The following is a 17860-nucleotide window of genomic DNA, read 5'->3' on the forward strand; positions in this document are numbered from 1 at the left end:
GCCGTTAGTGACTCCAATATTAGAAAGGTCGTTTGCATCTCATTTGTATGCTGTGCTTGGACAGCACATCTGGCCCTCGCCACCCCTCTGGTTCCTGCCCCCTCCTCCCCGCAGTTCATTCCCACAGTGTCAGAGCCCAGGGCTGAGTTCTCAGAGGAGCAGCCTGTGCACGCTGCCCAGTGGAAAGGCAGTAACTGGTTTCAGTTCTTGGTTTTCGCTCATCCCGCTTCCTGTTTCTAGGCCCCACACTTTGGCCACGGGGCAGGGTCAGTGCATGCACACCCCCACGCGCTGTGAGGTAGGGTGAGGAGAAGGGTCTCAGGACCCCGACGAAAAAGGAGAATTGAAATTGCATGGGCAGCAGGCTTTGAGGAGCTACCAGCACCCTCCATGCTGTCAGCCTCTGGCCCTCACGAGGCCCTTTCCATCCAATCACGGGATTCTTGGGCCGTAGGAATGGTTTTATATGTTTATTTATTTCCTTTATTATTATTTTTGAGACAAGGTCTTGCAGTGAAGCCCAGGCTGGCCTTGGACTCACATCATCCCCCTTGCCTCAGCCTCCCAAATGTTGGAATTACAGGCATGAGCCAGTATGCCCAGCCTCTGGTGTTTTTCTTTTACACAATGGGTGCAAAACGTTGCCAGGCCACGAAGCCAGCCCTCAGCTCCCTCTGCTCTGTCCCTCTGCCTGACCAGCAGCCGCACACAGTTTCAAGCATCCTGATGGCTCAGTAGCCGTGTTCCGGGCAGCACTAAGCAGGCAAAGGGCAAGTAGAAGAGACTGTGGTAGAGTCAGGGAAAAGGAATACCGTGTCCCAACATTCTCCAGAGGGCCCAGGGGAAAAGCCTGGACCCTGGAGACTGAGTCCCAGAGTATGAGTTCCGAGAAGCTGGCTTGCTTCTGCTGCCTTATTACCATAATTCTATCTCATCATCAGCCCCGAGCCAGTCCCACCCTCCTGTCATCATCGGTCCCTAGGTCTTCCCCCTCCCTAACCCTGCTCTCTGACCCTGAAGTCTTAATTGCTGTCTCCTCTGCTGCCATTTCAAACCTCTGTGACAGTGTGTTCTGGCAGCCAGGGGTCAGCTCCTTGCCTAAACCATACTGCCCCCTTTGAGGAGGCTCCAAGTCTGGGTACTCAGCTCTCCATCACCACATCCTTCTTTCCTCCATCCTTCTCCATCAAAAGTAGGGCTGCACGCAGTTAGTTGAGTTGGTTTTGTCAATATTTACCCCCGGGGATCTGTAAAGCAGATGCCCCCAGAGAAGTCAATATCCGGCCCCAGCCAGGCCATTAGAGGCGCTGCTGGGGCAGGAGGAAGAATGCTTAGGTAGGGGAGGATTTCCCACCTTCCTGAATGGCTAGGAATAGACCTGGCATTTTGGAGCCAGTTTAAACATTATCAAAAAGAGGAAATTAAACATCAAGAGGCTAATTAAACCTCGTTCCCATCCTTTAATATGTTGTGAGTTGGGCGACTCTTCAAAGCTTCTGGGTAACCGGGTGGAACGGAGTGGCGCCTGGAGGCATTGTGGCTTCCCCTCCACAGGGTGCTGCCATTCTGGGGTTTGGAGTGGCTGGTCATATCCTGGTTACAAAGCATCCCCAGAGCCTGGTCCTGAAGGGAGCAGACGGAGTAGGACCTCCATCCATCTGCTGCTTCCCCTTCATTCCGGAAGCAGCCCCCAGCAAGATCCTTCCTGATGAACGATTTAGGTCATTACGGTTTTAAATGAAGATGGAACCAAAGGGGACCCTGTGCTCAGAGGACACTTGGAAAGGGGGCTTTGAAGGACTAACCCTTTAGTTAGTGTCTGTCTCTTTTAAGAGCTTGATGTTGGTTTCATCCTTGGCTGCTCTTCACCTGGGTTTCTGAGTATGTCACTGAAGCTTGCTGATTTGGCTAGAGTGGCCAGTGAGTCTCAGGGATTCTCCCGTCTTCCTCCTGCCCAGGACCACTGTATCCGGTGTGTTTTTACATTGGATGCTAGATCCTGGACTGAAGTCAGGGACTCAGCACATTTGTTCCAAACACTTTACCCACAGCTCTCTCCCTGTATTTTCTTTGGTTATTGTTTCTAATTTTAGGAAGTGTTCGTGTGTGTGGTGATGTGCATGTCAGAGCATATGTGTGGAAGTTAAGAGAACAACTTCGCATACTTAGGCCTCTCGGTCCACCTTTATGTGGATTTGGCAGTTCAACGCAGGCTGCCAGGCTTGTGTGCCAAGTATTTTCCCTGCTGTGCCATCTTGCTTCTCCTTTAAAAATTATTTTTTATTCTGTATGTGTGTCGATGGTGTGCATGTGTGGGTATGCATGACCAGATCTTTTTTTATGTGAGACTTTCATTATACTCCACACACCAGGACATGTAAAATAATAGACCAGACCTGGACGGCTCCCCTGTGCCTGTCTCTCAGCGGTCCTTATTTCCTCCTTTCCATTTTACATGGAAGATGCCAATAATAGTCACAATAATATGCAAATAATAGTGAATCCTCACTAGCCTTTCACCTTTGAGATAGTCTCCTGCCCGAGCGGGTCCTGGACTCTTCATGTAGTTTAGGAAGATCTTGAACTTAAGGGATTAGACAAGCACTCCATCAACTAAGATACAATTCCCAGCCTCTAGAAAAATGAAAGAAAGCTGGGCATGGCAGCCCCCATCTATAACCGCAATACTTGGGAGGGAAAGACAAGAGAATCGGGAGTTCAAGGCCAGCGTTGGCTACATATTGAGTTGGAGTCCAATCTGAGCCACTGCGCGCGCGCGCGCACACACGCACATACGTGCACACACATAGGGCTGAATTGAATAGATGGCTCAATATAGTACTTGCCATACAGCCATGAGGACCTGAGTATGGTCCCTGGCACTCACATTAAAAACCAGGTACAGCAGCAGCTGAATCTCACTGCTCAGCCAGTCAGGCCAATAGCTCAGCTTCAAGGACATTGAGAGACCATTTCTCAAAAGTAGAACGGGGCTGGAGAGCTAGCTTGGCAGTCAAGAGTGCTTGCTGATCTTCCACAGGACCTGAATCTGGTTCCTAGCACCCCATGCTATGGCACACACCTTTAATCTCAATACTCAGGAGACAGTGGATCTCTGAATTCAAAGTCAGCCTGGTCTACAGAGTAGTTTCCAGCACAGCCATGGCCACATAGAGAAATCTTGTCTCTAAAGAAAAGCATGTGGAGGGTTTAGAAAATTGCTTGAACTGCTGGAGAGAACTCAGTGGTTAAGAGCACTGGCTGCTCTCCCATAGGATCCAGGTTCAATTCCCAGCACCCATATGGCAGCTCACAGCTGTCTGTAACTCCAGTTCCAGGGGATCTGACACCCTCACACAGACACATATGCAGGCAAAACACCACTGCACATAAGCTAAAAATAAATTATATATTAAAAAAACCCAACAAATTAATATTCGTGCAGGCACACACAAAAACCAAAAACAAAATACTTCAACAGGTAGAGGTCCTTGCCACCAAGCTTGATAATATAAACTCAATCCCTGAATCTCAGATGGTAGAAAGAGAGACCAGCCTCTATGCTGTCCTCTGCTTTCACGAGTGTGTAGCATGTCTCCTTGCCCCACCAAGTGTAATTTTTCAAAGAACAAGGTGTGGTGGCACATGCTGGTAATCCCAGCCCTTGGGAAGTACAGGCAGGTGGATCTCTGGTCTACATAGTGAGTTCCAGGTCAGTAGGGCTACATAGTATGACCCTGTTTTTAAGAGAGAGAGAGAGAGAGAGAGAGAGAGAGAGAGAGAGAGAGAGAGAGAGAGAGAGAGAGAGAGAGGTTGAAGAAGAAACCTCTGGCATCCACATATGCAAGTGTCAACACACAAATGTACACACACATACACACACAAAGGGAGAAAAAGGAGGCAAGAATAAGCTGAACTAAAAAGGCTAAACATAGCTGGGTGGTGGTGGCACACATCTTTGATCTTAGCACTTGGGAGGTAGAGGCAGATGGATCTCTGTGACTTTGAGGCCAACCTGATCTACAGTGAGTTCAAGGGCAGCCAGGGCTGTTGTACAGAGAAACCCTGTCTTGGAAAGCAAAACAAAACCAAAAAAGCTAAATGTGTTGGCCCATGCCTATAATTTTAGCATTTGGGATCAAAATTAGAGTTCAAAGCTACCCTCAGCTACATAGTTTGAGGCCAACCTGAGTTACATGTGACCCTGTCTCCAATATTAAAAAAAAAGAAGAAAACTGATGTACGGAGGTGATTTGCCTGAGGGGAAGGTTCACACCCACGAGCTCTGGCAGGCTACTGAGAGTAACTAGCCTCTGGTTTCTGATTCTTGGGTCTGATCCTCCTGACCTCTTCCGCACCTCTCACCTCTGTCCACCTCACCGTGGCTCTCCCTTGTAATTGTCTCCCTTCAATCCTTGATAGGTGAAGACAGGTCTATTCACTGTTCTCACCTGGCTACACATCCAGTACCTCCTGACAGGTCCAGCAAGCCCCATCCTGGCATCTTCCTGCAGCAAAAGGGAGGCTCTGCGTCCTTTCTGTGGGTACATCTGATTGGCCAGAGAAGGCATTTTTGGTTTTGGTACCAAAGAGGCATGATGGATACCCTGTTCTGAAGGGAGTGGGACAGGGAGAACCGATTTCTGACCTGTTAGTCTAGACCCCATACAGGAAGTTACGCTGTGCTGTACTGGCATGAAAGGTCAAGAGAGTCTGTGGATAATCCAGAGTTTTATTCTGTTTCTCTCTGCCATCTCTAGAGACAAGCTTTGCCACGCCCACCTTTGCCTGGGCTCCAGCTTCTAGGTCCTGACCAGAGCTGATGATCAAAGATCAGACTTTTCCTGGGGACCCTGCAGCCTGGCAGAGAGAGCAGCTTCTCCCCAGAACCTGTGGGTTATGCCCCCGGTAGATCTCAGAAAAGGGAGTGTCCAGGTTGCATCCTTCATCCAGGTGTCCCTTTGTGTTTCTGCGTGTTGTAGAAGGGCCACTCTCTCTCTCCTGGGTGCTGGCTACCCATCTCCCACCTACCTCCTTGAGGGCCACTTGCTCCACACAGGCCTTGGTCTGGGGCCACGGTCTTGACCAAAGATCCCTGAGGGAGCTGACCAGAACCTGCCGAGGTTTGCGCCGGAGGAGACAGTAGAGCACAGGGTTGAGGCAGCTGCTGCTGTGTGCCAAGCAGGTGGTGACAGGAAAGACGTAAGTATGGATGATGTAGAAAGTGCTGTCCCAGGGCACCAGGTCAAACTTGACCAGAATACCCCAGAGGGTGACCACATGGTTGGGAAGCCAGCAGAGGATGAAGGAAGCCACCAGGATCCGGACAGAGCGGGCCACCACTCGGCTGTCCTGCCACTGTCGAGGCCTGCATCGCGGCTGACGCTGTAGAAAGGCCAGCAGCAGCAGGTAGCTGGTGGTGATGACGCCCAAGGGCACAATAAAGGCCAGAACTACCCTCTGCAGCTGGTATGCCCCCAGCCAGTATTTGCTGGGGAAACGCAGAAGGCAGAGGCGCACGCCCCACAACTCACCCTCAGCCCCAAAGATTGCTGTGGGTACAGTCACCAGGGCGGCTGCCACCCACACTGCCAGGGTGACCACCCGGGCCCAGAAGACAGAGAGGTGACTGCCTGGTCCCACAGCCATGGCCACCACCCAGTATCTGGCCACACTCAGCGCGGTGATGAGGAAGATGCTGGCGTAGATGTTGAGGACGGTGGTCGTCAGGACTATCTTGCAGAGGGTGCTTCCAAAAGGCCAGTGGAAGTCCAGTGCTGACTCAGTTGCCCAGAAAGGGAGAGTGAGGGCCAGCCCCAGGTCTGCCAGAGCCAGGCTGAAGACAAAGGTGTCAGAAGGTGGGCCAGGCGCACGCTGAGCACAGTTACTTAGCACCCACAGTACAGCCAAATTTCCCAGCAAGCCGATGATACCTACAAGTCCATAGGCCAGGGCAACTATGATCCTCAGAGCAAGGAACTGGACGGGCATTGCGGCACCATCAGTATTCAGCACGCTGTCTCCAGAGCCATTGACCCAGAAGAGGGTGGGCAGAGAGGCAGAAGAATTGGATGTGGCCATCACAAGGCATCGGAGGTTGCTGGAGCAGAGCAGGGGAGCCAGCGAGTGTCTGTCTGCTGGACTGGCAGGCGCCACAGCAGTCTCAGCAGGAGAGCAGAAGGACTTGGAATCTGGGTGTTGGTCTGGAGCTTTAAGGTGCAGGAGCCCCTGCCCATGCTCACACCTAAGAGGGAGGGGTGTGGGTAGAACAGCCTACCTCTTCCCTGTTGGACAACAGTGCTGGGTGGGGCAGCACAAGGGACGGACATTTCCACTCTGCAAATATGTGCATAACAGAGGAAAAGGGAGAAACTAGAGGTGTCTGGAGTGACAAGCAAACCAGAAGTCCCTGTACTCTGAGCAGGGTGCAGAGAGCCCTCTGCTGAAAGGAGAGGGTTCGGAACAGGCTAGGGGAGGAATATGGGCATTGAGAGGCAGAATGGAAGTCAGGGAGAGGAACAAACGTGTCTCATGCCCCACAGCAACTGTGCCTTTGAGTGAGTTGTGTTAACTCTCCCGAGTGTGTTTCTTAAAGTGTCGGTGAGCTCCATGGGTAAAGGGCGTGCTGCTAAGCCTGATGACTTCAATCTCCAGGATCCACACAGAGAAACTGACACAGACTGCCCTTTGACCTCCACACTCATGCTGTAGCGTGTGTGTGTGTGTGTGTGTGTGTGTGTGTGTGTGTGTGTGTGTGTCTGTGCGCGTGCGCGCGCCGCGTGCACACCTCTCCCCCAAATGTTAAACATATACAAAAAAAAAATTCAGCGGGGTGGCAAAGTGCCCATGGTCACTGCTATCTGCAAGGCGACTGTATCACCTGAACCCAAGACTTGAAGGCCAACCTTCACAATATAACAAGACATGATCTCAGAAAACTAAGTAGGGCCACGGAGATGTTGCACAAGGCTGCTGAGCTGCATTTAGTCCCTGGACCCTACGTGAAGGTGGAAGAACAGACACCACAGACTTCTCTTGTGACCTTTATACATGCACAGTGGTATGCAGCCCCCAACACTACTAAATTAAAAACATAAGAGGAAATGATTTAAAGACCAGGTTTGACAGTATGCTGACTCTACATAACAAGTTCCAGGCCAGCCAGGGTCACATGGTGAGACCCTGTCTCCAAACTACAAAAAAACCCAAACAGGTTTTGGACTTGATAAAGGAGCCTGCTTGCCCAGTCTGACAGCTTGAACTGGGTCCCCAGGACCCACATGGTGGAGGGAGAGAACAGACCCCTGAAAGCTCTCCTCCGACATTTGTATGCATTCAGTAACACGTTGCACATCCATGCCCATGTATGCAAATAAATACTACTTAAATATTTTTTGTAAATTGGGGCTAGAGATGCCTCAGTAGTTAGAAGTATTTTTGCTCTTGAAGATGACCTGAGTTGAGTTCCCTGCACCCATATAGCAGCAGCTCACAACTCCAGTTCCAGAGACTGTGACCCCTCTTTTGGACTCCATGGGCACCAGGCTTGCATGTGGGGCACACACATACATACATGCAGACAAATACTCAACATATAAAATAAAAACATCTTACAGAAGTTAAATTCGATGAAAATACTCCATTGTTCTGGTGTGAGGAGCTAACCTTGAGTGTCCTGGCATGGTGACTATCAAAAGGGACCTTTGGCGTGTGTGCCGTGAAAGGGAGTAGGACAATGAACAGGGAACACTGCCATGTGACCTTGATGCTAAGAAGGGGAGGGAAAGGAAAAGGAGGAAGTCACAGCTTCCTGTGTACCCTTTCTGGGCACAGGGGAACTGTGAGGCCGTAGGTGGATGGATCCGGGCATGCCTTCAACTCTCCTGCTCTGTATCATTAAGCAGTCCTGCCAGCCTGTAACACCCCCACTGCTACTTCATCTTTTAGGAGTCAGAGCTCAGTCAAAACCACATTCCTCCATGCCCCAAGCCCCATCGTGGAGTTCTGAACCCTGAGATCAGCTTTAACCACACCTCTTCCTGTCTCCTCATGAGCTCAGTCCTCACTGGGAAAACGCCTCACTAGGTCTCCTCCTTCCCCTGCCTACATCTCTATGCACTGCAGGATGGAGAGAGAGCATGGAATGGGGAGGTCTTAAGAGATTTTTTTCAAGGATTCTGAGAACAATTCAGCACCTTTCTGCTGGCTCAGATAGTATCTGATACTCAGTTCTCCTGGAGTGCTGGGGGAGCAGAGGGGCCTTTGAGGGAGGCTTGAACCCGTTATGAGAAGCCCAGAGGTGTGAGAGATGCTGTCTGGGAACCAGGATGTTTGAGGTTTGAGTAAGGAAAGTGGGACAAGGTTGGCAGAAAGGTAGTGCTCAGCCCCAAGCCAGGTGAGCCCAAGGGCTACCTGATGACATCATAGACTACGTCTGTCTCCGGCCGATTACTCATCTCCTGAGGCCATGTTTTTTGACCGGAATTACATCGCCAGTCTAGCAGTTCAGGTAACCTGGCTGCTGGCAGCGGCTCGGCAACAGAATGCTCCCTTGCTTGCTGGAGTCCTCCAATCCCATCACTTGCACACAGAACAGAAACCAAAACCATGGCGCTGAGGCTGGGGAGCGATTTACTGAGGAGATTCCATGCAAGCATGAGTACCTCTTCAAATCCCTGGAGCCGGTGCAGAGTCAGGCTCATTAGAGGGCACCTGTAATCCCAGTGCTACCCGGGCAAGACGGGAGGCCACATCAGTCACCTTTCTGTAGCTGTGATGAACTGTCACGGCCAAGGCAACTTCTTGGGGAGTTTCTTTTGGTTTATGGTTCCAGAGGGTTAGATCTGTCATGGTGGGGAAGCATGGCAGCAGGCATGGGGACAGGCACGGGAAACAGAGAACAGCTAGGGAGGTAAGACCAGAGACACGCTAAGCCTGTCCCCCAGTGACATTTGTGTGGCAAGGCTCCGCCTCCCAAAGGTTCCACAACCTCCCCAAACAGTGTCACTGGGGAGCCAGTGTTTAAATAGCTGAGCCTATAGACATTCTCATTCAAACCACTACAGAGGTGGTCCTGGGAAACACATGGGTCAGCTATGGTGAACAACAAAAAGACTGTCTCAAGGTGGAGAACGAAGACCAACTCCCGACATTCTCCTTTGAACGCTACACAAATGCAAGTGCACACACTCATCACACACACACACACAAAGGCTTAAACATAACTTTGATACACTGAATTTATTCTCTCTTGACTAGAGAGATTAATGAATGGGGTGTGGCTGTAGAGATAGCTCAACAGCTAAGGGTACTTGCTAGCCGGGCATGGTAGTGCACACACACCTTCAATCCCAGCACGCAAGAGGCAGAGGCAGGCCGATCTCTGTGAGTCTGAGGCCAGCCTGGTCTACAGAGTGAGTTCTAGGACAGCCAGGGCTGTTACACAAAGAAACTGTGTCTCAAAAAACCAAAAAAGAAAACACAGAGTGCTTGCTGCCCTTTCATAAACCTGAGTCCAATTCCTCGCACCCACAGAAAAGGGTTCACGACTGCCTGCAACTTCATCTGTGGGGGGTCCGACACTGTCTTCTGGCTTCGACAGGCACCCACACTCATGTGATATACATGCACATACACACATACACAAATTTTTTATTCGCTTTATTTGATGTGTTTTGCCTGTATGTATGTATATATGTATGTGCACAATGTTTGTGGTTGGTGCCCATGGAGCTCAGAAGAGGGCATTGGGTCCCCTGTAATTGGAGTTATGGATGGTTGTAAACTATCATGTGGGTGCTAATAATCGAACCTGGGTGTTCTGCAAGAGCAACCATTAATTGCTGAGGCATTCCTCCAGCACCCCCCCTCCCACAAAAAATTTTTAGTTGAGTCGGGTTGTGTTGGAGCATGCCTTTAATCCCAGCTCTTGGGAGGCAGAGCAGGTGTCCCTGGCTGTTCTGGAACTCTCTTTGTAGACCAGACTGGCCTTAAACTCACAGAGATCTGCCTGCCTCTGCCTCCCAAGGGCTGGGATTAAAGGCGTGAGCCACCATCTCCTGGCTCCAGCACATAATTTTTAAAAAGAAAAAGAAGTCCCTTCTTCAAGAAGCTGGAAATATAGAAGCAGCTCCTGGAAGTTGAATCCATACATGCATACAAAATATCCATACACACAAGATAAATGAATATGTTTTTGTTTGTTTACTTTTCAAGATAGGATTTGTCTGTGTAGCCTTGGCTGTTATGGCACTCTCTCTATAGACCAGGTTGCCTCGAACTCACAGAGATCTGCCTGCCTCTGCCTCCCAAGTGCTGGAATTAAAGGCCTGAGCCACCACCACCCGGCAAGATAAATGAATCTTTTGGATAAAGTAATAGCTGGGCATGATGGTGCACGCCTTTAATTTCAGCACTCGAGGCAAAGGCAGGCCAATCTGTGAGTTTGAGGCCAAAATGGTCTACATAGTGAATTCTGGGCCTGCCAGGACTGCCTAGTGAAATCCTGCCTCAAAACAAAAAAAAAAATTTAAAAATAACTTTTTAACTTTTTTGTTTATGTGTATGAGTATCTTACCTGCATGTATGTCTGTGTACCACATGCATGTCTGGTGCTTACAGAGCTCAGAAGAGAGTGTCATATTTCCTGGGACTGGGATTACAAGTGGTTATAGCCTCCATGTGGATGCTGGAAATTGAACCCAGGTCCTCTGAAAGAGCAGCCAACGCTCCTAAACACTGAGTCATTTCTCTGGGCTAAGAAGATATTCTTCTCCAATGCATTATGAAAGGCCTTCAGCATCTCCCATCATCCTTCCTCCTTTCTGAGTGCCAGAAGCACCAGTCCTTGCCCTTGGAAATCCCCAGAGCTAAAAAGGAAGTACCACCAGGACAGACAGAGACACTCTTCTAACTTCTCTAGAAATGGGTTCTTCATTTACAGTTGCTGGGGAATGAGAAATCAGAGTCCACAAAAATGCTTCTGTCAGCCCTGTCTTCCTATCGCCTCATGGCACAGTAATTTACGTCTAATTAACTCTCTTGGTTACAGTCGGGGAGAACCAGTACCAGTGGTCTATGGTCCCCGCCTTATATGAAAAGGACTCCCCACTAGCCCATCCGAATATGCACCTTCTCCTTGTCATGCCTCTCCTTTTGTCCTTTCAAGCCCGAGGAGCTGTGGCATTCCTAGAGATCGGCCAAGAATATGGAAGGACCGAGCTAGCCTCTTCAAAGAACTAAGACAAGGGAACTGCACCTGCCCTCGTCACTGAAGGCAGAGACCAGACCTGAATATGGAAGGACCGAGCTAGCCTCTTCAAAGAACTAAGACAAGGGAACTGCACCTGCCCTCGTCACTGAAGGCAGAGACCAGACCCTTGGGGAACAATAAACGGTAGGAGTAGGAATCTGGCCTAACCCAGTTCCACAGTCTCACATCAACTAGTCAGCCACTGTCTTCGGGTTTCTATTGCTGTGACGAAGCACCATGACGATTAGTAACTTGGGAAGGAAAGGGTTTCTTTTGCCTACACTTGCACATCACAGTCTGTCACTGAAGGAGGTCAGGGCAGGAACTCAAGGCAGAGGCTGAGGCAGAGGCTCTAAGAACACTGCTTGTTAGTTCTCTCATCACGATGGTTTGCTCAGCCTGCTTTCTTTTTTTTTGAGACAGGGTTTCTCTGTGTAGCTTTGGAGCCTGTCCTAGATCTCACTTTGTAGACCAGGCTGTCCTCGAACTCACAAAGATTTGCCTGGCTCTGCCCCGCCCCCCCCCCCCCCCCCCCCCCAGGCTGAGATTAAAGGCATGCGCCACCACCGCCACCACCACCACTTGGCCTTGCTTTCTTTTCTTCCTTCTCACTTTTTTTTTTTTTTTTTTTTTGAGACAGGGTTTCTCTGTGTAGCCCTGGCTGTCCTGAAACTCACTCTGTAGACCAGGCTGGCCTGGGACTCACAGAGACCCTCCTGTCTTTGCCTCCTGAGTGCTGGGATTAAAAGTGTGTGCCACCACCACCTGATTCAGCCTTCTTGCTTTCTCTCTCTCTCTCTCTCTCTCTCTCTCTCTCTCTCTCTCTCTCTCTCTCACTCTCTCTCTCTCTCAGATTTATTTATTCATTATGTATACTGTGTTCTGCCTGCATGTATCCCTGCAGACCAGAAGAGGGCACCAGACATCACTTCAGGTCGTTGCTGGGAATTGAACTCAGGACCTCTGGAAAAACAGCTAGTGCTCTTAACCTCTGAGGCATTTCTCCAGCCCTCAGCCTGCTTACAGCACCTACTACCACCTGCCCAGAGATGGAAACACACACAGTGGGCTGGGCCCTTCCACATCAATAATTCATCAAGAAAACACCCTTTAAAAAAAAAAAAGAAAAAAGATTCTCCTATATATTTGCTTACAGGCCAATACTATGGAGACATATTCTCAAGATTCCTTCTTCCCAAGTGACCCTAGCCTGTGTCAAGTTGACATAAAAAGTAACCAGCAAAGCCGCTATCTGCATTGTCAAGATTGGCTGGAAAAAATTCTCTCCGGTTACCTATGCTCATGGCATGGTAGCTCCAGTGCAGAGACAAGTGTGTTCTCTCGCATCCTCTCTCTCTTCTGCTTCCTACATTTTGGAATTTAAATTTTCAGATTTATAGAAAAATTGTGAAGGCATGTTCAATACACTTAAAAGTACAAAGCCAAGAGACTGGAGAGCTAGCTCCTACAGAGGACCTGGGTTCGATTCCCAGCATCCACATCAAATGACTCACGACAGCCGGTGTACTGGCTGGTTTTGTGTGTCAACCTGACACAAGCCAGAGTCATCAGAGAGGAAGGAGCCTCAGTTGAGGAAATGCCTCCATGAGATCCAGCTGCAAGGTATTTTCTCACTTAGTGATCAATAGATGAGGGCCCAGTCCATGGTGATTGGTGCCATCCCTGGGCAGGTGGTCCTGGGTTCTATAAGAAGGTGAGCTAGGGGCTGGAGAGATGGCTCAGCGGTTAAGAGCACTGACTGCTCTTCCAGAGGACACGGGTTCAATTCCCAGCACCCACATGTCAGGTCACAACTGTCTGTAACTCCAAGATCTGACACTCTCACACAGACATACAGGCATACAGGCTAAAGCACCAATGCGAATAAAATAAAAATAAATAATTTTTTTTTTTTTTTTTTTTTTTTTTTTTGGTTTTTCGAGACAGGGTTTCTCTGTGTAGCTTTGCGCCTTTCCTGGAACTCGCTTTGGAGACCAGGCTGGCCTCGAACTCACAGAGATCCGCCTGGCTCTGCCTCCCGAGTGCTGGGATTAAAGGCGTGCGCCACCACCGCCCGGCAAAATAAATAATTTTTTAAAAAAAGTGGTCTGAACAGGCCAAGGGAAGCAAGCTAGTAAACTAGCAGCTCCCACAGGGCGGTGGTGACACAAGCCCTTAATCCCAGCACTTGGGAGGCAGAGGCAGGTGGATGTTTGTGAGTTCGAGGCCAGCCTGGTCTACAGAGCGAGATCCAGGAAAGGCGCAAAGCTACACAGAGAAACCCTGTCTCAAAAAAACCAAAAAAAAAAAAAAAAAAAAAAAAAAAAAGGCTAGCAGCTCCCCTCTATGGTCTCTTCAATCAGCTCTTCCCTCCTGGATCCTGCCCTGTTTGAGTTCCTGTCCTGACTTCCTTCAGTGATGAACAGCAATGCTGAAGTGTAAGCCTAGTAAATCCTTTCCTTCCCAAGTTACTGATAGTCATGGTGTTTCACAGCAATAGAAACCCTAAGTCACCCTGTATCTCCCGTTCCAGGCGATCTGATGCTTTCTGGCCTCTGAAGGCACTTGCATGCATGCAATATTACAAAAACTCACTCAGGCATGCACACACACATAACAACAAAAATCCCACTGTAAAGCAGGGCTGAGTGTGGTAGAAACTGAAGACCAGGAAACTGAAACAAGAGGATCTGAGTTCAAGGCTTTTTTTTTTTTTTTTTGGCCAGTCTGGGCTTAAAAAAAAACAAAAACAAACAAACAAAAAACAACAAAAAAAAATCAGGTTCAGGTATTATGGGACACAATTTTTTTTTAAAAATGTTTGTTTTCCTGAGACAAGGCCACAGGGTGCAGCTCTAACTGGCTGGGAGCTAACTATGTAGACCAGGCTGGTCTAGAACTCAGAGTTTTGTGTAATCATTCACCACAGAGAAGACAGACAAGGAAGCATGGGCAAGAAATACACAGGAGCATAAGAAGCTTTTACTTCTGAGCTAGAAATGTCTGTTACACAGATCATGTCCTGTGGTGGTATTGTGTTCCCCAAAATATTGTGCACCCTAATAAACTTATCTGGGGTAAGAGAACAGAACATCCACTAGATACAGAGGCTAGAAAATGGTGGCACTCATACTTTTAATCCTAGCCTTCTGGAGGCATGGATCTCTGTGAGTTCAAGGCCACACTGGATATAGCCAGGCATGGTGACACACGCCTTCAATCCCAGGCAGTGATGGCAGAAAGCAGAAAGGTATATAAGGCGTGAAGACCAGAAACTAGAAGCTTTTAGGCTTTCAAGAAGCAGTTCAGCTGAGATCCATTTGGATGAGGACTCAGAAGCTTCCAGTCTGAGGAAACAGGATCAGCTGAGGAATTGGCAAGGTGAGATGGCTGTGGCTTGTTCTGCTTCTCTGATCTTCCAGCATGCACCCCAATACCTGGCTCAGGTTTATTTTCATTAATAAGACCTTTTAGAGATTCATGCTACAATGTCCCTCTGTCCTTACTGTACTAAGGGTTAGCGTCCTGGGCCTAAACCATTAAGGGGGCACCTCAGGCTACTCAGGCTACTATGGGTGACACCACAGAATTGCGCCTTTATCCTTGCCACAAATGGATATTTTACTTATTATATGCCAAAAAAGAAAAACTATTACTTAGCTTTCACTATTATTCCTGAATCTTTATTGATTATATCAGAATGTAAGCATCTCTGTAAGGTAGCATGCAGGTTTTCCCCCCTTCTCTATCAGAATACTTGCATAAATGTCGAGGATCCGTTCTCCAGATTTAACTCAAACCCCTTAGCCTTCAAAGCTTTTCCCTATGTTGAAAAGCCAGCCAAGCACAAACACACAACCCTCACAGAAGGGAATTTCATAACCTGCGATTATTACTCTCTGCAGTGACAGCTCTTAAACCACTCTGTTTAGCACCTCTCCTTTCTACATTTACTTATGCGCGCATGTGGCGATCAGAGAACAGCTCACAGGAGTTTGTTCTCGCCTTCCACCTTGTGGGCTCCAGGGATCGAACGTAGATCGTCAAGTTTGTCCGCTGGTGCCTTTCTCTGCCGAGCCATCTCTCAGTTCCTAGTCTCGGTTTTTTAAATGCCCCACCACGCTGAGCAGTTTTTCTTTCAACTTTTGCTTGTTTCATAACTCTACAGTTGTCCAAGTGCCTACGTTTTGCCAAGATCAATGCTATGCTCATGGCCACTAACACCACTAGAACAGAAGGCCCTGCAGCGGACTGGAACTTCATATCCCCAAGAAAAACAAAAAGAAAAGAGAAAAGTAGAAAAGGCAGTTATGCAAACGACCTTTGGAAAGAACCCTTTCCTTTTTCATAAAAGGTAACTGAACCGTGAAGTGGGCTGTAGTCGCGGGAAAATTTCTCCTCAGCTACAGGCTGGGACTCCACGTGAGCAAACTGAATTCGGAGAAAATCGGTTTCTTTTTTTTTCTGACTTAAACGTCGTCCAAGCGGTTAGCTTGCCCACAATAAAGATGGATTCTCCCCAGCGCCGATCTCGCTTTTAAATCAAACATGGCAGACATTTTCCTTAAGGGCAAAGGAGCAAGCCGGAAAAGTCGCCGGCGCGCTTGTCTCAGAAACTCCCGTCGCTTTAAATCGCTGAGAGTCCAATCGGAATCCCGAGTCCTCACCGGAACCGTCCCACCTCACGGCCGGAAGGGGCTGTGCGTCAGCGCGTTGGGGCGGAAGTGGCGGGAGGGCGGTGGTGGGTAGTTGGCGGGTGGTTGACTAGAGCCGGCCGCCATGTCCGCAGGGAGCGCGACACATCCTGCAGCTGGCGGGTAAGGGCTTCGCGGGCCGGGCCGGGTGGCGAGCACGGGCCGGGGAGAGGGAGGCCCGGGAGGCTGCGTGTGGGCGGCCGGGCCCCTCAGCGGGACGCGGCCGGACGCCGAGGCCGGCTTCCGGAGAGAATGTTGAGCAGGCCTCGGGCGCCTGGAAAAAGGCCGGCCAAAGTGCGAGGGAGAAGGGAGCTCGGAGCGTTTCCGAAGGGCGAGCCAAGGAGAAGGCGGACGCAGGAGCACGCCGGGGCGACTCGAGTCTGTGACTGGACGTGACGGGGAAAGAATTGGTTTGGAAAGCGGTCGAAAGAAGTGGGACCTTGGTGGGGCGGGGGGGATGTGACTTGAGTTTTCGATCGGGCATTCTGTGATGAGTACGGAACCTGACAGGCAAAATGGAATCATGTGTACTAAGAGACCCCACACAAAGGCAGGCTGTAGGCCCCAGTATTTCCCTTTTCCTACCTGTAGGCGCCGCAGCAAATGGGACCAACCGGCTCCAGCCCCGCTGCTCTTCCTTCCGCCAGCCGCCCCAGGTGGGGACGTCACCAGCAGCGGGGGCAGCCCCGGGGGCGCCACCACGGCTGCTCCCTCGGGAGCCTTGGACGCCGCTGCGGCGGTGGCCGCCAAGATCAATGCTATGCTCATGGCCAAAGGGAAGCTGAAACCGTCCCAGAATGCCACCGAGAAGGTATTCCAAGTGAAAGACGCTCTCCTGTTTGCAGCTTTGTGGCTTTTCGGTTTCCTAATCGTTCGGGCTAATAGAGTGAAGATCACGCGTGGGAGCATGATCCCGTGTTCAGTTGTTTTTGTGAGATCGAGGGTTTTTGGTTTTTTTTGTTTGTTTGTTTGTTTGAGACAGGGTTTCCGTATACGTAGACAAGGCTGGTCTCCTGCTTGCAGAAATCTTCCTGCCTCTGTCTCTCAAGTGCTGGTGGTGACAGGCGTGCTCACACCCTGAGGTCAGGCAGTTTTAATTGATCTTGTTACTTTTATGAACTAGTTTTTGTGCTTATAAAACATGACTCAGTTTTTGTAGTGATTTAAAGCAATAAATTCCTGATACATGAAGTTCAGGTAAATCATGTGAATGTGTTTAAAAATATTTATGTGTATGTGTATCTTGGTGTATCCTAGCACTTGGGTGTCTATGTAAGGCATCTCAGTCTTCCCTCAGGCTTGGCAGTAACCACCTAAACCCTCTGAGCTGAGCATCTTCCTAACCCTCACGTGTATGTGTGTTATATATGGCATGCACAAGTGTTTGTCAGGATCACACGCAGGTGCACATTGCCATAGTGAACATCGGAGGTCAGAGATAACCTTGGTGTCAGCCCTCACTCCCACCTTGTTTGAGTCAGGGTCTCTGTTTATGTGTCAGGCTAGCTGGCATCTGAGCTCCAGGGACTCTCCTGTTTCTGTCCCTATCTTGCTGTAGGGGCATGGAGATAACAAATGCAAGCTACTGCATTTGGCTTGGTTCATGTATTCTGGGAATTAAAACTCAGTCCTCATGCTTGGCCATCATGAGTGGCCATCTCTCAAGAGCTAAAATAATTTTTAAAAATGTTATTTCTGTAGCCTGGTGGTAGTGGCACACGTCTTTAATCCCAGCACTTGGGAGGCAGAGGCAAGCAAATCTCGAGGCCAGCTGATTTACAGTGAAACTTTGCTTTGCCATAAAGTGCAAAATATAAAGCATTATAACTCTGACCTTTAATTTACCTTCTGGTCTGTAGTTTCTTTTTTTTTTTTTTCCTTCTTGAGACAGGATTTCTCTGTGTAGCTTTGCGCC

At 49.3% G+C, this 17860-nt stretch overlaps 2 protein-coding genes across 2 annotated transcripts in view; one reads left to right on the forward strand and one right to left on the reverse strand.

Moving 5' to 3' along the window:
* Nucleotides 1-4688: 4688 nt before the first annotated feature.
* On the reverse strand, nt 4689-6337 carry Rxfp4 (relaxin family peptide/INSL5 receptor 4). The gene has a single exon (XM_059264792.1). It carries the CDS (start codon nt 6079-6081, stop codon nt 4834-4836), a length of 1248 nt encoding a protein of 415 aa, XP_059120775.1. The 5' UTR covers nt 6082-6337; the 3' UTR covers nt 4689-4833.
* A 9620-nt stretch (nt 6338-15957) lies between these two features.
* Nucleotides 15958-17860, forward strand: part of Khdc4 (KH domain containing 4, pre-mRNA splicing factor) — a 32426-nt gene continuing 30523 nt past the window's right edge. The window contains exons 1-2 of the mRNA XM_059265620.1: nt 15958-16068; nt 16537-16756. Coding sequence (XP_059121603.1) covers nt 16031-16068; nt 16537-16756 — 258 coding nt within the window. The 5' untranslated portion in view covers nt 15958-16030. The remainder of the gene's footprint in view (nt 16069-16536; nt 16757-17860) is intronic.

The sequence above is a fragment of the Peromyscus eremicus genome, chromosome 6, assembly GCF_949786415.1.
Source record: "Peromyscus eremicus chromosome 6, PerEre_H2_v1, whole genome shotgun sequence".
In the NCBI taxonomy this organism is placed as follows: Eukaryota; Metazoa; Chordata; class Mammalia; order Rodentia; family Cricetidae; genus Peromyscus; species Peromyscus eremicus.